A 23118-nucleotide genomic window follows, 5' to 3' on the forward strand; every position below is an offset into this window, starting at 1 on the left:
CCTGCTTCATACAGTCTACTTAAATATTCCCTGCTAGGTGAGCTGAAAATATTCATGGTGTAACACTGACTGTACTGTAATTGACTGTCATGGAATATATGTTTTAATGTCTTGTTAAGTTGTATTTTCTGAGGGAATGTTACTATCATGCTAATCGCTGTTTAAGCTAATTGCTAGTTAGCTGCTGTGCTAAGTAGCTTCAGAAAGGATGGTTATTTATTTTTGTACACAAAGAGCTTTATAATTTAGTTTTGCCGGCCAGCATTTTCATTTTTTTTTTTTAAATTTTTTTAATTGAAACAAAAAACATTTTAAGGACTATATTTTTATGAAACAATATCATTTATCTAATTTTTTTTAATATCATGAGCTGAGAAAGGGACTATATAAGCACAAGCTTATTGGATTTGAATCTTTTTTTGCTTTTTTGTTTTGTATTTACTATTTTATTTTGCTTGGTACATATGTCAGTTTTGTTTGGGTGAGAATAAATGATATGAGGTTGACTGTATTTCTGTTCATATTATTTTGTTTTATTTGGACTGATAGTAAACTGCTGTCATAACCCGGAAGTCATCTGCTCCTTGGTTATGTTATGTTATGTTGTGTTGTGTTGTGTTGTTTTATGTTATGTTGTGTTGTGTTGTGTTGTTTTATGTTATGTTATGTTATGTTATGTTATGTTATGTTATGTTATGTTATGTTATGCGTGGTCAAACTTACAGCTTTGAGGTTAGCTTTCTGTTAGCATCTCTGATGATAACAGGTCCTAATTCAGTTGTACTAAATACTTAGAACAAATATCTATCATCTCATTTCTTTCCTATCTATGCAGATATAAGTTTTAATATTTTTGGACATCTGAGCCTTTTTGTGTATACCTCTTGATTACATTTTTTTGTTTTTCAAAGGGGACATATTATGAAAAATCCACTTTTGCAGTGTGTTATAATTGTGACGATTATGGCTTACACCTTATAAAAACCCAAATTAAAATCTCAGAAAATTAGAACATTAAATGAATAAAAATTGATTTAAAATACAGAATTGTCCCCTCCTTCTCCCTAAATAAAAAAAAGAATCCCAAACATTTGATATTCAGCTGACACACACACACACACACACACACACACAAAAACAAGCAAGAAACCAGTTTGCATACATTTTTATCTTAAATCTTGTGTAAAAAAAAAAAAAAAAGATCAGATCAGAGAAACAGTCATTCTCCTTTTCCTTCAGCCAATCATTTTTCCTGTTAACATTTAATCAATAACAGGAAAAGACATTAATAACAAACGCATGTACAAAAACAAAAAAACAACGTCAGTCAATTGGTTCATGTGAAGCACAAAGTTGGAAGGAATAATTTACACACATTAACGCAGAGACAACAAAGTGAGCAGGATTGTAACGGGAGAAGAGAAGGATCAGTGGATATTGGATGTTGGCTGGTTGGATGTTGGCTGGTTGGATGTTGGCTGGTTGGATGTTGGCTGGTTGGATGTGTGACGTGTTCCAGTGGTTAAAAAAAGACCAGTCAGATCACAAGCTCTGAACCACTCGTCCTGAGCCTGAGAGCTGCAGACTGAACACTGAAGGTTAAAAAAGGGATTTTTACTCTCATCATCATCATCATCACCATGCCAACCGCTCTGAGATCATGTTGATAAAACAAACACAAATAGTGTTTAGAACTTACAGAAAGAAAAAAAAAAACACTGATCAGTATTGAAATAATGCAAAGCTTTTATTTATTCTCTTTTTTTTTTTTTAATTATTATTTTTTACATACCTCTACTGCATGGTGTCATACTGAATTATACATTTTCATTGAAAGTTTATATTTTAAAACTGAGGTTTGTGGCCTCTGTTGTGGTCAGTTATTTACTGTAGAAGGCCTGGAATACTGTAGAAAAATTATATATATATATATATCAGAGTAGTAGATATATATATCAGAGTAGTAGATGTACAGTATGGATGGATGGAGGATTTGATACAGTAGTATTTTGGAGCCTTAAAATTTTAAAACCGGCTGTTTTAACATACAGTCGGCCTTATTATAATATGTTTAGGAAATTAAGTGTACAGTGCAACATTTTGGAGTAAATAAACATCCTTTAACACGTTACAAAACACTGAACCATTGCTTTAAATAAACCCCAACAGATCATCTTATTCTGTAGTTATTAGGTGTACTTTCTTAAAGTTGTGCCATTTGTTATGTTATAAATGTTTTGGTAATTGGCTACGTGCACAATATGGCATCCATTAACTTCCTGTCACAGTTTGTGTGGGCAAGGACTTCCGGTCCCAACGTCCTGCCAATCAACCTGGATTGTTGTTGTTATTGAACCCATCCAGCGTTGGAAAAAATGAGTATGTTCGGTGTCCAAAAGAGGAGATTGGCCTATAAATACAGTTGCTCGATACTCAAGATACCCACGGTACCCAGCGGTGCCAAATTGTAACTGTTCCTACTATACTATAAATTCTACACGACGGTATTATCGTGGATTACGATACTACCGGTGCCAGTTTTGCTACATAGCGGCTGCCTCTACTCTCCTTCTGGCTTCTCACTGCACAGTCTAAGCTCACTGCACACTATTCACTTGAAAACATCCCAACATGGCAACCATTGCAACCGAACTCCACAGCTGCTGAATGATTGGCTGTTTGCCTGTTTCTGGTGACGTCCGGAGTTATGATAGGCTGTTTCTGCATGCTGGGTGTGGCCGTCTGTTAGCTGATTGGCTGTTCATGTGTTTCTTCCGGCATGAAGGAACTGAAGACAGCTCCGCTTCAACAGAAACTTTTATCAAAACAAACAACAAGCTAGAGTTCTGTCTCACCTGGACACGCGCATGGCTTACAGTCACAAACACGACACAACTCATGGCAGAAGCTCCGGGCCCGAGCGGTGAGTGTGCCGCGGCGGCGTTGTCGTCAGTGGCATCACTAATTTTGCTCAAAAAACCAAACTCCAAAAGTCCATTTGGAACTATTTTGGCTTTAAACGAGGCAGAGACGGTAAAGCAATAGGAGATTCACTGTGCAGGCGCTGTCACCAGCTATAGGAGCCAAAGGAGGGAACCCTTTTTTTATTTATTTTTTATTTACAGAGATAAAATGCATAAAAATATAGTTTTCTCAGGGAATCGGTTCCTGTTTATTGTATTTTATTCTCCATGGTTTATTATGTTGGAGAAAAAGCATTATTGTCATATATTTAGTTTAGTTTTTTTTTTTTTTGGTCGACTAACCGCTACGTGTGCCATAGTCTTCGTCGACCAACCATTTCCTTGATTTCCTTGGTTGACTTGTTTTGTATGTTTCTCTGTCATTTTGGTAGCTGCCAAAAATTACATTTCTGAAGTTTTTGTGTTTGCTTTGTGTGTTGTTAGTATGTGCATTTTGAGTATTTTGTGTGGGATGTTATGAGTAATCGTGTGTATTTTTGTTTTCATTTTGAGTCATTTCTGTTCTCATTTTGTTTATTTTTCTTTTTTGTTGTTGTCTTATTTGTTTTTTGTGAGTAAATGTGTGTGTATCTTATCTGTTGTGCTTTTGTGCAATTTTTTTCTAATTTTTATATGTTTTGAGTAATTTTGTGTTTTTTGCTGTGTTGTGTCTTTTTGGCCCCATGTCTGATTAGAAACGAACCCAGGAAACATCACATCCTCCCATTTAGACAAAACACATACAAACCAGCCTTAAATCTGAGTAAAATGTTTTATTTGGGTTTATTTTTTGTTTTTGGCTTAAATCCATCCAGTTTGACAAAAAATGTACACCACTTGGACAGGAATATGATACGAAAATACACAAAACCATTACAAAAACACACAAAACAACTAGAAAACTATTCACAATTAGGTCAAAAATGCACAATATGACAATTGGGATACAAAAAATTACAACAACAAAACCTCCCACAGATTGACAACAACAACACAAATCAACTAGAAAAGTATACAAAATTAATTTTGTCATGGGTTTTATTTTGAAGATGTATTTCATTGTTTTGGGCTTTTATTTTGACACCTTTTCTCTCAGCTCAAACAAACAGTAACAAGCCATTATTAAATCTTTTATAACCAGCTCCCTGATCTGGAAACAAGGTTTGTGCTTATGAATGCCTTTGTTTGTTTCTGTTATTTCGAACCTGAACGGATTCATAAGCATTAATATAATTTTTTTGTAACTTTCAGGCTAACATTAGCTTGTTTTTACGGTGTTGCTAACTGATCAACTCAAAACTATCCTCATTTGCTAAAGCATATACCGTATATTAGCGTTAACCCAACAGCTCGGATCAAAGCCCTAAACCTAAAAAATGAGCAAACTAAAAACTAAGATTCTATAGTAGAACACTAACACTATATTCAAACACAATCCACCATCTACACATAGCTCTAATGGGCTGTAATGGGTGAAGTCCAGTCAGACAAGGTTGTGCCGGGTTGCAGTCAACCTCCCACTTCTGAACCTCAATGTATACCCATCACACTGCTTACATACCATTTACACTGACTGATGTCCACCCCATGCTCATTCTCATTCCACTCACACATAGTTTAGCACCAGGTGTTTCCATGCAGGCAGACCTGCTAATACTGTATCATGTTTTTCTGCAGTTTATACCTTCTCCTCGCTCTTCTCTCTCTTTTCTGTTTCAGGTGCTTTGAGATTACATTTGTTGTAGTTAGCGCTATATAAATATAGTTGAATTGAATTAAATTGAATAAATTATTGTAATGGCCAGTCAACCACTCTCGGTGGTGGGCGGGGCTAGAAGCGGTGCTACAGATAGCGTTGTCTGACCCAACTTATGAACTGTTATGTAGAAAGACTATTTCAGACTAAATTCATCAGCTTCATCAGTTGCTCTGTTTATTTCATATCACAGATATTCTAACTCTGTGTTTTTCAACGCCTGAAATGTAAATGCGGTCGCATGAAGTGTCAAGTAATAAATAAATAAAAACCATTACTGATTTAAAATATATTTTAAAATTTAAAATTATTATTTTTTAAATAAAGAAAAACACAAAATCTTAAACAACTGTATTATATACTTTCACTTTGTCAAATATAAATCTAGTTCAAATGAAATGCAGTTTAAATAAAATCAAAAGAAATAAGAAGAAAAATAAATAAATAAATATAATGCAGTATAAAAATATCTGAGCTGGTGAATCTTGTCACTTTTGTGCACTAATCCTGGCTACTCTGTGTTTGTTACACATCATAATATCAATCAATAATGATCACAAACTAATGATATATATAAAAAAAAGTCTTGTGGTATCAAAATGGCTATTTTGCACTGTTCAGTTTCCACTTCTCTGGAATGTTCTACCAAGTGCAGGTTTTTATTTAAATACACAAAAACACATTTGTTTTAGAAAGTTTACCAAAAATCTAAAAAAGCATGAATAAAGCCAGTTAAATTAACTTTGTGCTTTGTGATAAATGCAATCATAATATTCTTTATTCATATTGCACATCATGTTAGCACTCAGTGATGAAATAATAAACACTATTTTGTTGTTTAAGCTCATTTATTGTTTTCATTGATTCAGTCATAAACCAGAATCCATTTAAAATGGAAAAACATAGCTTCTCAAATTTAGATGAATCAAGATTCATTAATTAGATTATTTTTTTCCATTGAGTACCACCACTAATAAACTTATATCGATTCTGTGGTATATTTATTATCTTTATGAACAAGGCTTTAAATATAAAGCGATATTATTTCCCACCACTTCTCTGAGGTGGTGTTCAATCCAAGGAAATGTTTAGGACGCCCTCTGTTGGCCGTGTGGTGGAGCTGCAGGCACAGAATGAGGAACACAGACTCATTCAAATGGTTTTTATTCTTCATCATAGTTTGAACAGCAATATTTACAGGTGAAACAAACAACAGGGCGTCGTTGGGTAGAGACTCCAAAGGTCACAGCCAATCAGAGGCTGAGCCTCACCTCGACCCAGGCTCTCGCCCGTCCTTCCTCCTGATGATGAACCTTCCCAACGGAGACGAAGAAGAGACGCATTTCTTTCCACTGAGGAGAGACGTTGGCATGTCAAATAAACACACACACACTGATGTTTGACCTGTCTCTGTGTTTATCAGCAGAGGTCAGGGTTGGGGTCAATTACATTTTTCAGTAACAATTACATTTTTAATTTCTCATGTTCAAATACGACATTATTTTTATCCTCAGAAAGTCAATTACAATTATGTTCTCAATTGCTAAAGTTCAATTATAATGAATCACAATTACTAAGCCTGAAATAAATAACCTAACAAATGTTAACCTTCCTCTTGTGTTAACTTTCTGTTAGCATCTCTTATGATAACGTCCTAAATCAGCTGTAAAATACACTAAAAACAAATATCTATCATCTAATATGTTTCCTACTGCTTGGTAACCTTGTTAGGTTTAATAATCAATGAAAACATAGGTTTTAATATTTTTAGTGGCATCTGAGCTTTTTTTTACGTGAGTATTAAGCTAGAATTTTTTTTTTAAATAGTAAAATGTGGGAAAGCTTGATCTGTAACATATTTTAATAATGAAATATTAATTGTAATTTTATTATAATAATCCCAGTTTTGCTTTAAATCATTATTGATAATTTTTATAGAATTTTCATGGCAACTTCAATTACAAAGTCAATTATCTGAACTCAGTTACAATTCATTTACAATTACGAGAGCAATGCTATTTTATATGTCCAATTCTAAATATAATTACACGAAAATTGTAATTAATTCTCAATTTCACGATTACAATTATAATTGACCCCAACCCTGGCAGAGGTATGCAGGTTCTCCCTGCATCAGCACTCACATGGTGATCTCTGTTTTAGTGCAGAACATGCTGGGTCGATGGAGGACAGAATCCTGGAGGACTGTCTCTAAGTCCTTCTGGTGGATCATCTGAGCCGGATTTACCAAGCTCCTCCCCGTACACAGACACCTCTCAGACCGAGCGGCCGGATGTCCTGCAAAGGGGAGTTTAAATATCACGTTAATTAATAATAATGTAGAATGTGTTTGATACATCTGATGATAACATGTTTAAAATAAGATCACTCAGAGTCAAACATCCTCCATAGAGCTTTAAATCTTTGGTCAAAAACAAACTGAGAGGAATTTTGGAATTTTCCCCAATGATCACAGGTGGCATTTTTTAATTTTTTAATTTTTTTTTTTTTTTAAATACAAATAAAACAGTCTTTGAGAAGCACTGTCCTAAGGTCTAACTTTGGTGAAAATTTTGTCAAAGTCTAATATTTTTCACGTAATCCTTCTAACAGACAAATGAGCAAACAAATAAGAAAAAGGCAATAATTAGGTAATAGAAGCTGTATATAAACCAGATGAATAAGGCTCCTGGTACCTTCAGCACCATAGACCATCAGAACCATCAGAGCCAGGGCTGTGGACAGCAAAGCAGCAGGTGGAGGAATCATGGCTGTAGATCCTCAATCTAATCTTCTGATGCTGTGAAGCTCAGCTTTTATCCTCTCCTCACGAGCTTTCACTTTTCACTTTCACTTTCCCACACACTTCCTCGTTTCCCGGAATCAGCCCCAGGCCTGAGAGCAGGATAGATCCCTGTGTGTGCGTGTGTGTGTGTGTGTGTGTGTGTTAGAGTTAGAGTTAAGTTTATTTGTCATTGCACATGTTCCAAAGCTACAAAATTACATTTCAGTTTCATCCCGTCCAAGAAAACATGAAAAGACAATCATAACATGGGAGCGCAAGAGCGGGAAAACTGCGGTTCGCTACAAGGGCGGCGCCCCTTATTTAGATGAGAAATGGGATAACAACGATGGGGAGGAAGAAGAGATAAAAAAGGCAAAACTCAAACGAGGCCCTTGTAGAGAGGGGCAGAGTTTGGGATCATGAAAAAAACTCTTCAGCAACATTGCGACAGAAACCAACAAACACAACATTCAATTCAAAACAACAATGAGAATAGAGAAGGTGTTTTGAGATGAGCTAGCCATGGCTGCCAGCCCTACTGTTCCTGGTCAGTTCGATAAGTAATTCAATAGTGTGGCCATATTCTTTGTGACAAACTATCCTCCTCTTAAAGTTCCACGGTGGAATCCATCTGAGAGAGTTTCGTCGTTAACTGCGGCTTCCAATAGTGCTGCCAACGTAATCCAATTTTGCGATAATTCAGGAAAATGCCAGATCCAATCAGCAGAAGACCCGATATCATACATTCTAATCTGGTGGTGGACGTCTTCCACATCCTCAGGACTTGTGAACTCTCCCATTGCCTGTCCTTCTAGTAGAGAAATTTGACCAAAAGCGAAGAAAGACCAGATAATCAATTCCATGATTAGATTCAGGATTGGGATGCTGATAGAGGCTCCTGTTAGATTTAAACAAGACAAAAGAGCAGCAAGCAGGGAAAATGAGGGAGAGGGAAAAATAGTGTCCGTCTCCTCTGAGAGCAATCAGGAAAAAAAAAAAAAAGCGCGTGCGTGTGTGTGCGTGCGTGTGTGTGTCAGATACGTCAGCTGTTTTGGATTAAAACAAGGATTTACATATTTAAGATGACTATATAATATGGTGCAAATAATGAAAAAGTTCCTGGATAACAGTAAATATAATTCAGATAGATAAATAAATGTAGTTAGATTCATAGAACAATGGACCATCATTTTGCTGACTTTATGGATGAACACCAAAAATCTCTCCCCTTTATTCCTTCTTATAGACGGCCCTGTCTCCACATGACTGTTCTTCAATGTTCATGGGGGTCGTGGGCTGAAAAGGTTGAGAACCACTGGCCTAATTATACTTAGAATGTGTATGTATTAAATATAATCTGTTTAATGCATACACTGAGTACCTGTGTGTGTATCAATACAGAATATACTTAAGTTCTAAAGACAGGACATCAAATATATGCATGTAATTTGGCTTTCTAATGGCATTTTCCCATATTCCAATTTCTCCTTTCCTTGTAAGTGCAACGTCAAAATCCCTCCCTTGTAATGTTTCTGCTCTTCTTGGGAAAAATGTCATAATGTCCAAGGCACAGGATGACACCTAAGGACCAAAACGTTGGATTTAAATCTAATTTATCCATACTTTCTATGCTAGCAGAAATACAGAGTTGTCCTGACTTGACAATTATGTAAATGTTAATTGTAAGAAGCGTCTAAAATGGCGACGCCCAAATTTAATCGGATTATTGTTTGAGGCTAAAAGTTGACATTAATGACTTCTAAGACATTTTTTAAACAAATTAGTAATTAAATTTTATGATTCACCTTTAGACATTTGTTTTATGCTTAAGTTTTTTCATTAGTTATAGCATTTTAATGTTTTCCTTCAATGTCCAACGAGTTAAAAGATTAAAAAACACAAAAACCACTTTTTTTTTGCCGGCCTGACGTCATCTTTGGGTCCAGGTTCTTGCACATACATTGGTTATGGATGCACTGGCATGCCTTGGGCTGTGGGATGAGCTCATATTGGGCTTAACCTTAGACACTTTGATCCCAAATACCAGTTTTAGGTATAACCACCTCTGTTCATGGCCACCACCATTATATTTAAGCTGGGTGCTGTGTCACCTGCTTCAATTTCTTCACACTGGTCACCAGACTGGCTGAACTGATTATACAACACAATATGCACAATATGCACAACTATAACATCACATTTCACTCTCACTTTAAAACAGTCAACTCTTCCCCACGCTTTCCATTTCCTACCCTGACTCCCTCTTCCCTGTTCTCTTCTCCCTCACCTAAGTGTAACACTGCCCTCTCTTTTTATATCCTCCTTTTAATAAAGTATTTCTTACCCTTCCTTAGGGAGGGCTGGTGATGGTCTCAGTTATGCAATAAATAAATTAAACAAAACATGCATTGCTGTCTTAAAAAGATTGCACTTCTTGTGGTGTTGACCTTCTTCAGCATGTGCAGACAAAGTAAAAAAAAATAAAAAAAAATAAAATAATACACTACTTCTAACCATGTGTAGTATTCTTATTTAAATACACAATTTAATTCAGGTGATACAAACTATAACAGTCTAAATTGCAAAAGACTTTTCAAAAACAACCAGTATCTAAGCTATAAAAACTTATTAAAAAAGAAAAGACATAGATCAGCCATTTTTAAATTGTATTTAATGATAACAATGTTCCCATTGATGTTAAGAAGGCCTTTTATTTGGAATGTTAAACATCCAAGATTGAGGAAAACTCTTCTTAATACTATTACTGGGTCACAAATATCAGGTCGATGCTGTAATGGAAACACTATTACTTGGAACCGTTTTCCCCCGTTTGGGTCACCATGGAGTCTCATGTGGACAATAAGATTTCCTTACCTGCAACTATAGGTTCATCATTTCCTCTTGTCTTGTCTTTACCTAGTAATAATATAGTAGTCCATCAGTCTCTCAGAATTTGGTTTTACTTTAGGATGATTTTTGGTCTCAATTATTTTTCACTTCAAAGTCTAGTTGTTTCAAATCAATTATTTGTTCCTTCAATGACATATAATGTATTTCACATTTGGAACAGAAAAGGTTTAAAATGTTTCGCTGATCTATATTTAGATGGACAATTTGCAAGTTTTTCTTTATTTTCAACCAAAATTTACATTGCCTTTACTCACTTTTGCCATTTTTTACAGGTTAGACACTATGTGTAGAGTATGACAGCACAATTCACTCAAAAACCTCCAGATAATTCTGTCGACAACTATTTATCAGTCAAACCAACCTCTAGGGGAGCAATATCGGTTCTGTTCAACTTAATTTTATATTTACAATGTTTTTCTGTTGATGCGTTTAAATATAAATGGGAACACGATTTAAATACTACCATTACGGATGATATGTGGGAGTCTATCCTTGGCCAGGTTCACACTATATCAATGTGTGCTCGACACACACTCATTCAATTCAAGATAGTTCATTGTGTGCACTTGTCCAAGGCTAAGTTAGCGCGCATGTATCCGGATGTGGACCCAACTAATGGAAAGTGTGGTAGCGCACCTGGTACATTGCTTCACATGTACTGGTCCTGTCCTTCATTGGTCAATTTTTGGAACTCAGTTTTTCACACAATTTTCAATGTCCTGTTTCACCAAATTAGGCCAGATCCAACCTGTGCTATTTTTGGTGTAGCCCTGGATCTTAACTTGCTAAAAAAGCAGCTCAGAGTGCTACATTTTTCTTTATTATAGGCCAGAGAAGTTATAATGTTTAAGTGGAAAGATTCCACGGCCCCTTCACATTCACAATGAATAAAAGATGTTATGTCCTGTATGGATTTGGAAAACATTAAATACACAGTTCATGGATCTGAAGATAATTTTGATAAATTATGGTGCCCTTTCCTGGATTACTTTGAAAGACCCACAACTACAGCCTCTGAATACCCCACTGACTCCCCCGACCCCCTCTCCTCCTCAAACCCTCTTTATTTTTGTTCACTTATTTACTTTTATTTATAGGCATATGAGTTTTATTTTTTAATTTTATTGAAATGTTTTGTCTGTGTAGTTTTTGTTTTGTTTGGCAGCTGGCTACCAGTAAATTTCTGTTTAATGTTTATGGAGTAAAATCAAAGAAAATGTAAAATTCGACATATGTTTATTGTACATTGTTTAAAAAAAAATAAAAATAAAAAATAAAAAAGACCATTACTGTACATTGATATATTGTTCAAAAAAAGAAAATAAAAAAGACCCTCAAAAGATAATGAGGGGGGCCTTGGCTCTGGTGGAGGAGGCACCGGTAGCTGTGCTGAGGCTATGGAATTTTATGAACCATTCCTGACAGCTTCTTTTTTGGGTTCCCAAGCTGGAGCATCTGGATTTAACGCCTGGGGAAAGAAAAGGTTGAAGATCAGTTCAAACACAGAAGCACCAACAGTTTAAGAATAAGTGAGGGGGGTGTGGCTTCTGCTCCCTGGGTTACCTGGCACTTCCTGTTGGTGACGGTGAGGGGGGAGGAACGTGTGCTCCCCTCATCAGATGAACCCGAGTGATAGTCTGATGTCATCTCATCCTTATCGGAGGAAAATGTGGCAATTGAGAAATGGAAATTCTGCTCTCCGTACCTGTGCAACAATAACACACACACACACAAAACATGTCAGTTCAATGACAAACCATTTAATTTAATAGTATGACCCCAGACACACATATCTGACATGAACATACCAATATCTGACCCCTCCCACATATCAGAATAAATGTTCAAACGGCCAGCCCCCCATTTTACAGGAAAAATATCTTGGAATTATTTGATATGGTCTCAAAACATGAGGGTTTAGTCTGTGTCATTTGTTTTCATTTGGACTCAAGTTTTGCGCAAAATCCCACCCAGTCATGTGTTTACATAGAGTGAGATTATGATCAAGATTGTGTATGTAACACTCGCTATTTATGGAAGAAAAATTGCATGTATATGCATGATATTGTCCCAAAACATGCATGTGAGGCATTTCCATGTCATATTGGGACCAGATTTTAAATAAAAAGCAAAAACTAAAAAGGTTTGGATTTAATTTTCTGATTCAGAACATGAATTCCATGATCACAAATAATCAGAGGCTTTAATGTATGTAATTTTTCTTGATTATCAATTAATATTGTATTTTGTAAAACAGACATCAAATGTGGGTGGGGCTAAACATAAGCTTGGTTTGACCAGAGTGTATAGTGTTTATGCTCTGAATAAACCAATAAACTAAACCTAGGAATAGAAAGTCTAAAAAACAGAGTGAAGAATAATTGTGTGTTTTTGTTCCTCACCTGCCACAAACCTCTCCTGGATCCACCCAAAGAGTGATTTCCCAGGGCAGCCCCAGGTCACCGTAGTGAACCCCACTTTCACTGCAGGCACGCAGCAGCTCCTGGTCATATTTGTGGAACGCGTTCACTCTGATGCACCTGAAAAACACACAAGGATCAGCGCTTTTAGCTGCTGAGGCTGACCAGAGGACAGCTAGGGTCACTCCATGTCATTTCAACACATTTTCAGGACATCACATGCACTTTGGTCTTAAAGAATTCTGAAATGTTTACCAATTGTTCCTTAATTATTCATTTATCACACTTTTAAAGAGACGGAATGACCCACAAACCATGGGTGTCCCGCTGAGCGTACCTGTACGCCTGGCCTTTGCTGGGCTTTTCAGGGACCCAGTGTCCCTCAAACTTCTCCTGCAGCGCCACTGTTAGCCTCTCAGCAAACAAATCCATTTTCTCCACCTCCACCTTATTCTTTAATTTCACCAGCCTTTTCAAGAAGGAAACCACCGCTGCAATCTCGTTCCTCATCCTCTATAAGTAAAATAATAAAAACTTATATGATGATATACATAAACAAATAAAACCAAACTTAGTGTAAAAATGTCAAGAGATAGAAAACCAGAATCCTGACCTAAAATCCCAACCCTATAATAAAATCCACAACATTTTTGTTTGCTTACATGTAAATAACATAAAGTTACTATGAATATCACAAACTGAACAGTTAATCAGATAAATATCAAAAGTTTGATGTAAGAAATCATTATATAGTTAGATATTATTTAACATTTCTATAGTCTTTTGAGTGATCAGCAAACACACACATCTTCTTTCATATCTTTCAGGTGAGATACATTTAAGAATATCATTTATTTTCAAAGGAAGAGAAACAAACTCTAATTTAACACTTGCCTATTAAATTTACTTTTTATCCATAAAAAAAATAATTATATATTTTGAAAAACGTTGCTACAAGTTTCATTGTCTGCACTTATAAATGTAAAATTATGCCAACATTAAAACTGACTTACACACACACAAAAAAGTAATTTTATCCTTTGTTTTAAAACCAAAGTTAATCTGACAAAACTCAAGTAATTCAATCCTGGAAGAAAAAAAAAAAGTCATATTGCTGTAAAAACTCACACATTGCTCACGGGGAGCCTCTGGTGGTCGCAATGTAAAATGCATATTTAAAATATTACACTTACTTTATTTGTTTGTGTCCGTCTTTAGTTATTGACTCAAATGGGGAGAATAAAACATGTAGTTTATCACCAGACTTTGTCTTAGAACTACTTCAGAAGCTGCTTTCATCTTCTGATTAGTTGTGTTTACGACAGTTAAAAACCATGGCAACCGGCGCAGAGTCTGCGCATGCTCAGATGGTTCTAGCTGTGGTAGACACGTGTGTTGTCTGTCGTCTCCATCCGTGCCTGCTTCATACAGTCTACTTAAATATTCCCTGCTAGGTGAGCTGAAAATATTCATGGTGTAACACTGACTGTACTGTAATTGACTGTCAATGTCCTGTTAAGTTGTATTTTCTGAGGGAATGTTACTATCATGCTAATCGCTGTTTAAGCTAATCGCTAGTTAGCTGCTGTGCTAAGTAGCTTCAGAAAGGATGGTTATTTATTTTTGTGCACAATTTAAGGACTATATTTTTATGTAACAATATCATTTATCTAATTTTTTAATATCATGGCTGAGAAAGGGACAATATAAGCACAAGCATATTGGATTTTAATCTATTTTTGCTTTTTTGTTTTGTATTTACTATTTTATTTGCTTGGTACATATGTCAGTTTTGTTTGGGTGAGAATAAATGATATGAGGTTGACTGTATTTCTGTTCAAAATATTTTGTTTTATTTGGACTGATAGTAAACTGCTGTCATAACCCGGAAGTTGTGTTTTGTTATACGTGGTCAAACTTACAGTATACAGTATATATATATCAGAGTAGATGTACAGTATGGCTGGATGGAGGATTTGGTACAGTAGTATTTTGGAGCCTTAAGATTTTAAAACCGGCTGCTTTAACATACAGTCGGCCTTATTATAATATGTTAAGAAAATTAAGTGTACAGTCCAACATTTTGGAGTAAATAAACATCCTTTAATTCATAAATGATTCCTTACCCCTTTAGCACCAAAAGAATATCTGTAATATTAAGTGAATATCTGTAATATTAAGTGAATATCTGTAAAAGTCACATTTTTCTATTAGCTCTGTCTGCTAGCATAGCATCTCTTCTTCACTGCACTTAGCTGCATCCCAACCGACCACTGTGTTACCATCGCCCTCTGCTGGTTCAAACAAATATCTGACGCAAATACAGTGCAGACTTTTTTTTTTTTTTTTAAGGTCCAATTGTTAAGTCACAAAATACATTTTCAGTTTCACTTTTAAAAAGAAAAACAACTATTATGCAGTTTTGTATTGTTTACTATGGAACCAGAATTTAAATGAATAGGCTTCTTCATTTGTATTATTCCTTTATTTATTTCATTCAAGATTTATTTTTAGTTAAATTGCATTGTTTGAATAGTTCATCAAGGGATTCTTTTGACAATAAAAAATAAAAGGAAAATAGTACAGTATTTTCCCCCCAAAAAATAAAGGAATATTTTTCAGTCATTTAAGTACAGTCCCATTTTGTAAAATTAATCGTGAGAGAATCGTATCGTGAACCCAGTATCGTGAATCGAATCGTATCGGGAGTTGAGTGAATCGTTACATCCCTATTTCATGATACTCACGATACCCACGGTACCCAGCGGTGCCAAATTGTAACGGTTCCTACTATACTATAAATTCTACACGATGGTATTATCATGGATTACGATACTACTGGTGCCAGTTTTGCTACATAGTGGCTGCCTCTACTTTCCTTCTGGCTTCTCACTGCACAGTCTAAGCTCACTGCACACTATTCACTTGAAAACATCCCAACATGGCAACCATTGCAACCGAACTCCACAGCTGCTGAATGATTGGCTGTTTGCCTGTTACTGGTGAGGTCCGGAGTTATGATAGGCTGTTTCTGCATGCTGGGTGTGGCCATCTGTTAGCTGATTGGCTGTTCATGTGTTTCTGCCGGCATGAAGGAACTGAAGACAGCTCCGCTTCAACAGGAACTTGCTTCAAAACAAACAACAAGCTAGAGTTCTGTCTCACCTGGACACGCGCACGGCTTACAGTCACAAACACGACACAACTCATGGCAGAAGCTCCGGGCCCGAGCGGTGAGTTTGCCGCGGCGGCGTTGTCGTCAGTGGCATCACTAATTTTGCTCAAAAAACCAAACTCCAAAAGTTCATTTGGAACTATTTTGGTTTTATAAGCTCTTGCTTCGGCCCACTCCTTTTGAGCAGAACTTTAACTGCTCAAATAAACAAATAAACTAAACTAAACTAAATTAAACGAGGCAGAGACGGTAAAGCAATAGGAGATCCACTGTGCAGGTGCTGTCACCAGCTATAGGAGCCAAAGGAGGGAATACTTTTTTGTTTGTTTTTTCCACACAGACTCAGAGCAGTCTTTTTTTATTTTTATTTTTTTTATTTACAGAGATATTTGCAATCTACAAACAATATTTACAAATTATATACATACAAAGGAGAGATCATATCCAATCTCATAAAACACCAGTGATGTCATAAAATGCATACAACTATAGTTTTCTCAGGGAATCAGTTCCTGTTTATTGTATTTTATTTTCTATGGTTTATTATGTTGGAGATAAAGCATTATTGTCAAATATATATAGTTTAGTTATTTATTTTTTTTGGTCGACTAACTGCGACGTGTGCCATATCTTCGTCGACCAACCATTTCCTTGGTTTCCTTGGTTGACTACAGCCCTAGTATTTTTGTTTTGTATGCATTTCTCTCATTTTGTGTTTTTTTTTTGTTGCGCATTAGCAGTAATTTTGCATATTTTTGCTGTTTTGTATAGTTTTCTGTCATTTTGGTAGCTGCCAAAAATTACACCATGTCTGTTGTTCTTGTGTTTGCTTTGTGTGTTGTTAGTCAGTACGTGCATTTTGAGTATTTTGTGTGGGATGTTATGAGTAAACTTGTGTATTTTTGTTTTCATTTTGTGTTTCAGAGTCATTTCTGTTCTCACTTTGTTTGTTTTTTTCTATTTTTGTTGTTGTCTTATTTGTTTTTTGTGAGTAAATGTGTGTGCATCTCATCTGTTGTGCTTTTGTGCAATTTTATTTTGTAATTTCTATATGTTTTGAGTAATTTTGTGTTTTTTGCTGTTTTGTGTCTTTTTGGCCCCATGTCTGATTAGAAACTAACCCAGGAAACATCACATCCTCCCATTTAGACAAAACACATACAAACCAGCCTTAAATCTGAGCAAAATGTTTTATTTGGGTTTATTTTTCGTCTTTGGCTTAAATCCATCCAGTTTGACAAAAAATGTACAGCACTTGGACAGAAATATGATACGAAAATACACAAAACCATTACAAAAACACACAAAACAACTAGAAAACTATTCACAATTAGGTCAAAAATGCACAATATGACAATTGGGATACAAAAAATTACAACAACAAAACCTTCCACAGATTGACAACAATAACACAAATCAACTAGAAAAGATCTTTAATAGGTATATTCAATATTATTTTACATGCTTGCTTAGTGAACACATTGAAAAGTTTAACTCCATAAACTCCATAATTACACGAAATGACAGAATAATACTCAAAATGACAGAATAATACTCAAAATGACTCCAAAAACATACAACATAAAAGTGAAATGTATACATAATGATAACAAAACTACACAATCATTCCAAAAACACACAAAATAAAATAAAATTATTCATAACGATAAGAAAAATACACAAAATGACCCCAAAAACATGAAAAAATGCACACAGGGCCTGTACTACGAAGCTAGATACAGCAAGTGATGCCTGGATTTATCTATGTTAGAGGGCTTCACATAACCAAACATTATCCATCAGAGAGTTCCTTTATTACAAAGTGAGATATTAACTCCAACCAGGATCTTCTTTTGTACTCGCTCAGATCTTATCCACTTCATAACCTGGTCCTGACTAGGTTAGGTGTTCAGCCTCAGTTATCACAAAGATTTAGCCTGAAATCTAGATTTGTAGTACAGGCCCACGATGACAGAAAAATATACAAACAACAAAATACACAAACTAAAAGTAAAATATACATAATGATAAGAAAATGACTCCAAAATGACAAAAATTCACTAAATTTATAACAAAAATACACAGAATGACTTCAAAAACACACAAAACAACAACAGAAATATACAATTGGACCATTAACATAAATAATTAATCATAAATAAAAAATATTTACTGGAAAGATACAAGATCCTACAATGTAAACAAAACAACCAAAGAATATACCGTATTTTTCTGACTATAAGGCGCACCGGTTTGTTATTATTAATATTGTTATTATTACGACGCATTAAGTGAAATAAAATAGTCAGATAAGTCAAACTTTATTCAACTCATTAACAATAATTCTCAACATCGTTAACACATAAAATACAGAACAATACACTCACTTTTTCAGTTCAGTATGTTGAAGCACAGTAGTTAATTTCATACATAAGGCGCACCTGATTATAAGGCGCACTGTCAATTTTTGAGAAAATTAAAGGATTTTAAGTGCGCCTTATAGTCCGAAAAATACAGTACAAAAAAACAAAAATGCACAAAATGTATAGATAAACATGCAAAAGGACAAAAATATACACAAAACAACACAAAAAAACCACACGAGCTCTTTGTTGTTTCCTGTCATAGTGCTCTGATTGGTCACTGTTCTAATGTTGACATGAATGTTGATCATGTGACATGTGATCAGATTCAATTACATGTCTGTGGCTCTGCCCACCATGATAAAAGTATCCTATCTCTGATCTCATTTGATTGGAAAAACACTCATTGAATTTGTATCAAATATCAGTTCTAAATGATGAGTTTTATGAATCCACATCAGAGCTTCTGTGTGTGTGTGTGTGTGTGTGTTTTATTATTTTCCTATGACTTCCTGTGTGTGTTACTCTTGTCCTATGCCTGGTGCTCACACAGTTCCAAACAGAGCTCTGCTCTGTGAGGCTTTCTGGGACTTTCCCACATTTGCTTATTGTGTGCAACTGTCAGGGCATTGATGGCTTTCACTCTCACTTCCTGTTTCTCTCTAACTACTAATAAACCATCAGCTGAAGAAATGAAAGTGAAAGGATGCAGAATGAGCTCCTTCTTGAGAATCAGCAGCTTTGATTCAGAAATGGCTTCTTTATTCACTTTGTTTACTGCACCTAATCACTCACCGTGCAGGTGATTTGTTCTTTTCTGTGTTTTGTTTGTTTTTGTTGCAGTTTTTTTTGTGTACTCTTGTTGCTGTTTTTGTGCTATTTTATTAGGCCCTAGCGCCACGAGCTGGCGAACAGCCTTGTGCTCTCGTAGTGGCCATACTACAAGGGAGGAGGTGGAGCCTATGCGAACGCCACGTGCCCGTCAGTGACAAGGGACCCTTGTCACGTCGTAGATTGGAATTAGTATTTTCCCATAATTATCCCATATTTTAATGTAATAATAATTAAAAGATGTCTTACTAAACTGAACGCCGTCACTAGCCGCACAAGAACTGCCATCTGAAGTGTCCTGAGTGGCAGTTCTCGCGAGATTAGTACCGACAGCGGCAACAAACCCAGAAACAACTCAGAAAACAGATGAATGAATGAAGACGTTCCAGCGAAAAAAAACAAAGAACTGGTGTAAATACGTTGTGAAATGTGACAGAGAGTTTATCTTCCTAAAGAGCAGCAGGATGTGACACAGTTACACGTTCTGTTAGATTAATAACTGAGATTTTAATATCTACCACAGTGGAAGGAATGACGGAAGTCACCATGAAAAATCAATCAATCACAAGCTCCACAAATTTACACTGCTTTAAAAAAGTGTTAAAGAATGTAAAGTCTGTAATAAATGTGTTTAATAAGTCATTAGTGAATACCAGAGAACCACGAGTGAGCATGAAAAAATATCAGAAATTATATAATGAAAATAAAATGTTAATCTTTAACTTAAAGACAAACAATGTGAAATTAACAGTAAATATGCAACGTGTTGACTTGTATATGAACTGTAAGTCTATTAAATAAACACGTGCTTCATATACACATTTATGTTTTTATTTAGGCTGTTTTATAATTTAGGAATTAGGCCTGGGCAATATATCGAGATTCAAGATGTATCGAGTTTTCTATTTTGGCGATATAGAAAACTATAATATTTCATGAATCATATGAAACAAAATACTATAGGAGAACATGTAAAGCTCATTTAGATGATTGATGAGTGCACATATTGTGCAGCTGTTTGTTAATAAATGTCCCTGTGTGGCATTTTGCATCAGCAAATTTAACCCAGAATTGTCTTTCTGGTCAGACTTTATTTGATAAAATTATCAAGATTTTTATTGTATATCATCATTTTGAGAAAATATATTGAGATATGAGTTTTGGTCCATATCACCCAGCCCTAGGAGGAATGTTCACAGCATTTTAATGTTAATAAAGGTCGACCTACCGGATTCTAATCACATAATTGTATTTAGTAAGTGGTTGACAAGTGGGTATTTTAGATTTCTTATACATCTATCTTAAAATATAAGGGAGACTGGAGCTTGGTTAAGTGGGTGGGACGTCTCGTAGTGGGCGCCAGAAAATTTCCCTTATTTTCAATTCCAAAACTTGACAGGTATGTATCTGATAATGAGTTACATAAAGTTATGGTTAATAAATAACTCTGATTTCCTATAATTAAACCAGATCAAGCTGATGATTTAATCATTTAGTATATTTAGGTGTAATAATCTCAATAGTTACATTAGACTAATGGGACCAGCTTTGTCTGTGAACACGTGAAATATAATTTAAAAATATTACGTTTCGCAAGTTTGGGCGGATTAATAGTGACATTATTATTTATGTTAACATTTATTTCACACAACGTGTGACATGTTTAACTTTTACTCTTCCATAGTAAAGTGTTAAATCTGACCATAAACAAATCGATGGCTCTCTGTGGCTTCATGACAGTAAGACGTGTTTTTTATTTGGTTTGTTCCTTATATGGAGTGGTTAGCATTAGCTCTTAGCCCAGTGTGTCGGTGGGTTAGCTTAGCATAGTTAGCTTTAGTTGAGTTTCCAGTTCATAATTGTTCCTACGGGTTCATCTCTGTCCCCGTGTTTGTGGAACTTTGGGTGGACATGACGGAGGAACTTGAATCGGTTCACTTTGTTGGATGGTTGTCTGGTTTTAACCAAGTAGCGGTCCATGATGTATCGCAGCTCGGCAGCTTCAGGTGACGAGCACCGCCGTGTATGTGTGTGAGCTGGGGGCAGGAGGGGTGGTGCACACAGCGGTACAAGTAGCGGAGGCTTCGCTGCGGAGCTCCCGTAAACAACGTTTTGCTCCAGGGAATAATAAGTTGACAACATACAGGGGCAGTTTTGGCTCGTGGAACAAGGTTTTTATGGGCATTCTTAGCTAAATTGTGTGTGTGTGCGTGCGTGCTTGCGTGCGTGCGTGTTTGTCAGATACGTCAGCTGTCAGCCTCTGTTTGATAGCACGCAACTTTAAGTCTCGTCTATTCTACTTTTACAACATACCAGCCGGTATGTTGTAAAATGTAAGTCCTGGATTGTTGGTTCTCCTATTTGTGAAATCAACAATAAAACATGATGGCATCGTGTTGTTTTTAGAAGAAAGAAAAGTCGTGTGCTGATAAAAAAATGCAGTTCTCAGGTTGTTTTGAACCGAGCTTGCGCACGCATTCACCTAATTTAGTATGCATACATCACACATGCCTTTAAGGAACTAAAAATGTTTTATTTTTATTTTCAAATATTTATTTTTTTACCATTTTTCTGCAACAACACCACACTTACCATATTTTTGTAACCTATTTTCATCACTTTTTCTTGCCATATTTTTGCTCCTATTAAAGCATTTTAATACATTACTCCAAATTCTGCCACTTCTCAAATGCCATTTCTGCACATTTTTTCCCACTTTCAAGACATTTTCACCACTTTTAAATCCTTTCCACCACTTTTCCACCTTATGTTTAAGGACAGCAGGTGACATAAGAACATCTCCCATAGTAAAAATACACTACACAGCAAAAATTGGAGTGTTAATATTTCAGACGTAAATGAATCAGAGTTGATTTCCACTCTTAGGGTGTTATTTTAACACATTCTGATTCAAATGGTGTTCAGTGTTGGAGTTGTTTAACAGAGTTAGTCACGTCCAAGCAAATCAACACTGTAGCGATGTCCTCCTTACATCTCTACAGTGTTAATGTGCCTTGCTTCAGCAATGCCCCTGGACTTCAGGCTTGAAACCCCGTGCATTGATGCTGTGCGCGCCATTTTCCATCTGCTAGAGCTGCTGCTGAAGTCGAGAGGAGTTTTTCACTGAAGGTAAGTTAACTAATTCAAAATTATCAATAGTGTCAAATGACAGGCAGCATTTGAAAATGAAATATCTACTTTCTAATATATTTTATCTATGAGTTGGACATTAACATGCGGTTGCACCGGAGCGGGTGAAGATATTGTCAATTAACGTCGGTTTGGGTTGGGGCGGGTAATTTGAACGGACAGTCACCTTTTCGTGTGATGTGTCCATGTATAATAACATGTAAATTAAAAAGGTACTGTGTGTGTGCGTGAAGTTATGTGTTTGGGCTCCCATTGGCCAATTTAGAACATTACGACTGTCCATGAATGCATCACACCTGCACAGCTCATCAGCGCTGGCTAGCACCGTGAGGCGTGTGCACCATGTGGAATATCCTTTTTTCTTTACTAACCGTAACAACATGGAGGAGGAAGTGCGGTCAAAGATAAGGTCAGGAGTTTGCAGTTATTTTGTTACGCTTGCTTGGTGAAGAAAGCACCTGTTCACCGAAGTGTTCGGTGAAATGTGCTAATGATGCAGCTGTTGCAATATGGAGTCTGTTTCCACTTTCCATGCATACTAGCTGAAATATAACGGATTACTATGACCATTATGTCTGTGGATTTTATTCTTGCTGGTTGGGTTGGGGCGGGTTCTGTAAATAGAGGCAGAAGCTCGGGGCAGGCGGTGCGGGTTGGTTTTAGCCATTTATGCTGGTAAGAAATGTAGAGGTCAATGGTATGACCCAATCCAATTCCAGATGGTGTAACCTATATATTTTTTTCTCGAATCTGTCAACAGTGTTA

General features: G+C 36.0%; 1 protein-coding gene across 1 annotated transcript; it reads right to left on the minus strand.

Annotated features, from left to right (window-relative positions):
* Positions 1-11819: 11819 nt before the first annotated feature.
* LOC114470091 (protein BTG3-like) lies at positions 11820-14163 on the minus strand. Its single transcript, XM_028458105.1, has 5 exons — positions 13963-14163; positions 13172-13347; positions 12817-12954; positions 11978-12119; positions 11820-11882 (listed from the first exon to the last, which is right to left on the minus strand). Exons 1-5 carry the CDS (start codon positions 14005-14007, stop codon positions 11820-11822), a joined length of 564 nt encoding a protein of 187 aa, XP_028313906.1. The 5' UTR covers positions 14008-14163.
* Between the last annotated feature and the right edge of the window lie 8955 nt (positions 14164-23118).

Source organism: Gouania willdenowi, chromosome 9 (assembly GCF_900634775.1).
Source record: "Gouania willdenowi chromosome 9, fGouWil2.1, whole genome shotgun sequence".
Taxonomy (NCBI): domain Eukaryota; kingdom Metazoa; phylum Chordata; class Actinopteri; order Blenniiformes; family Gobiesocidae; genus Gouania; species Gouania willdenowi.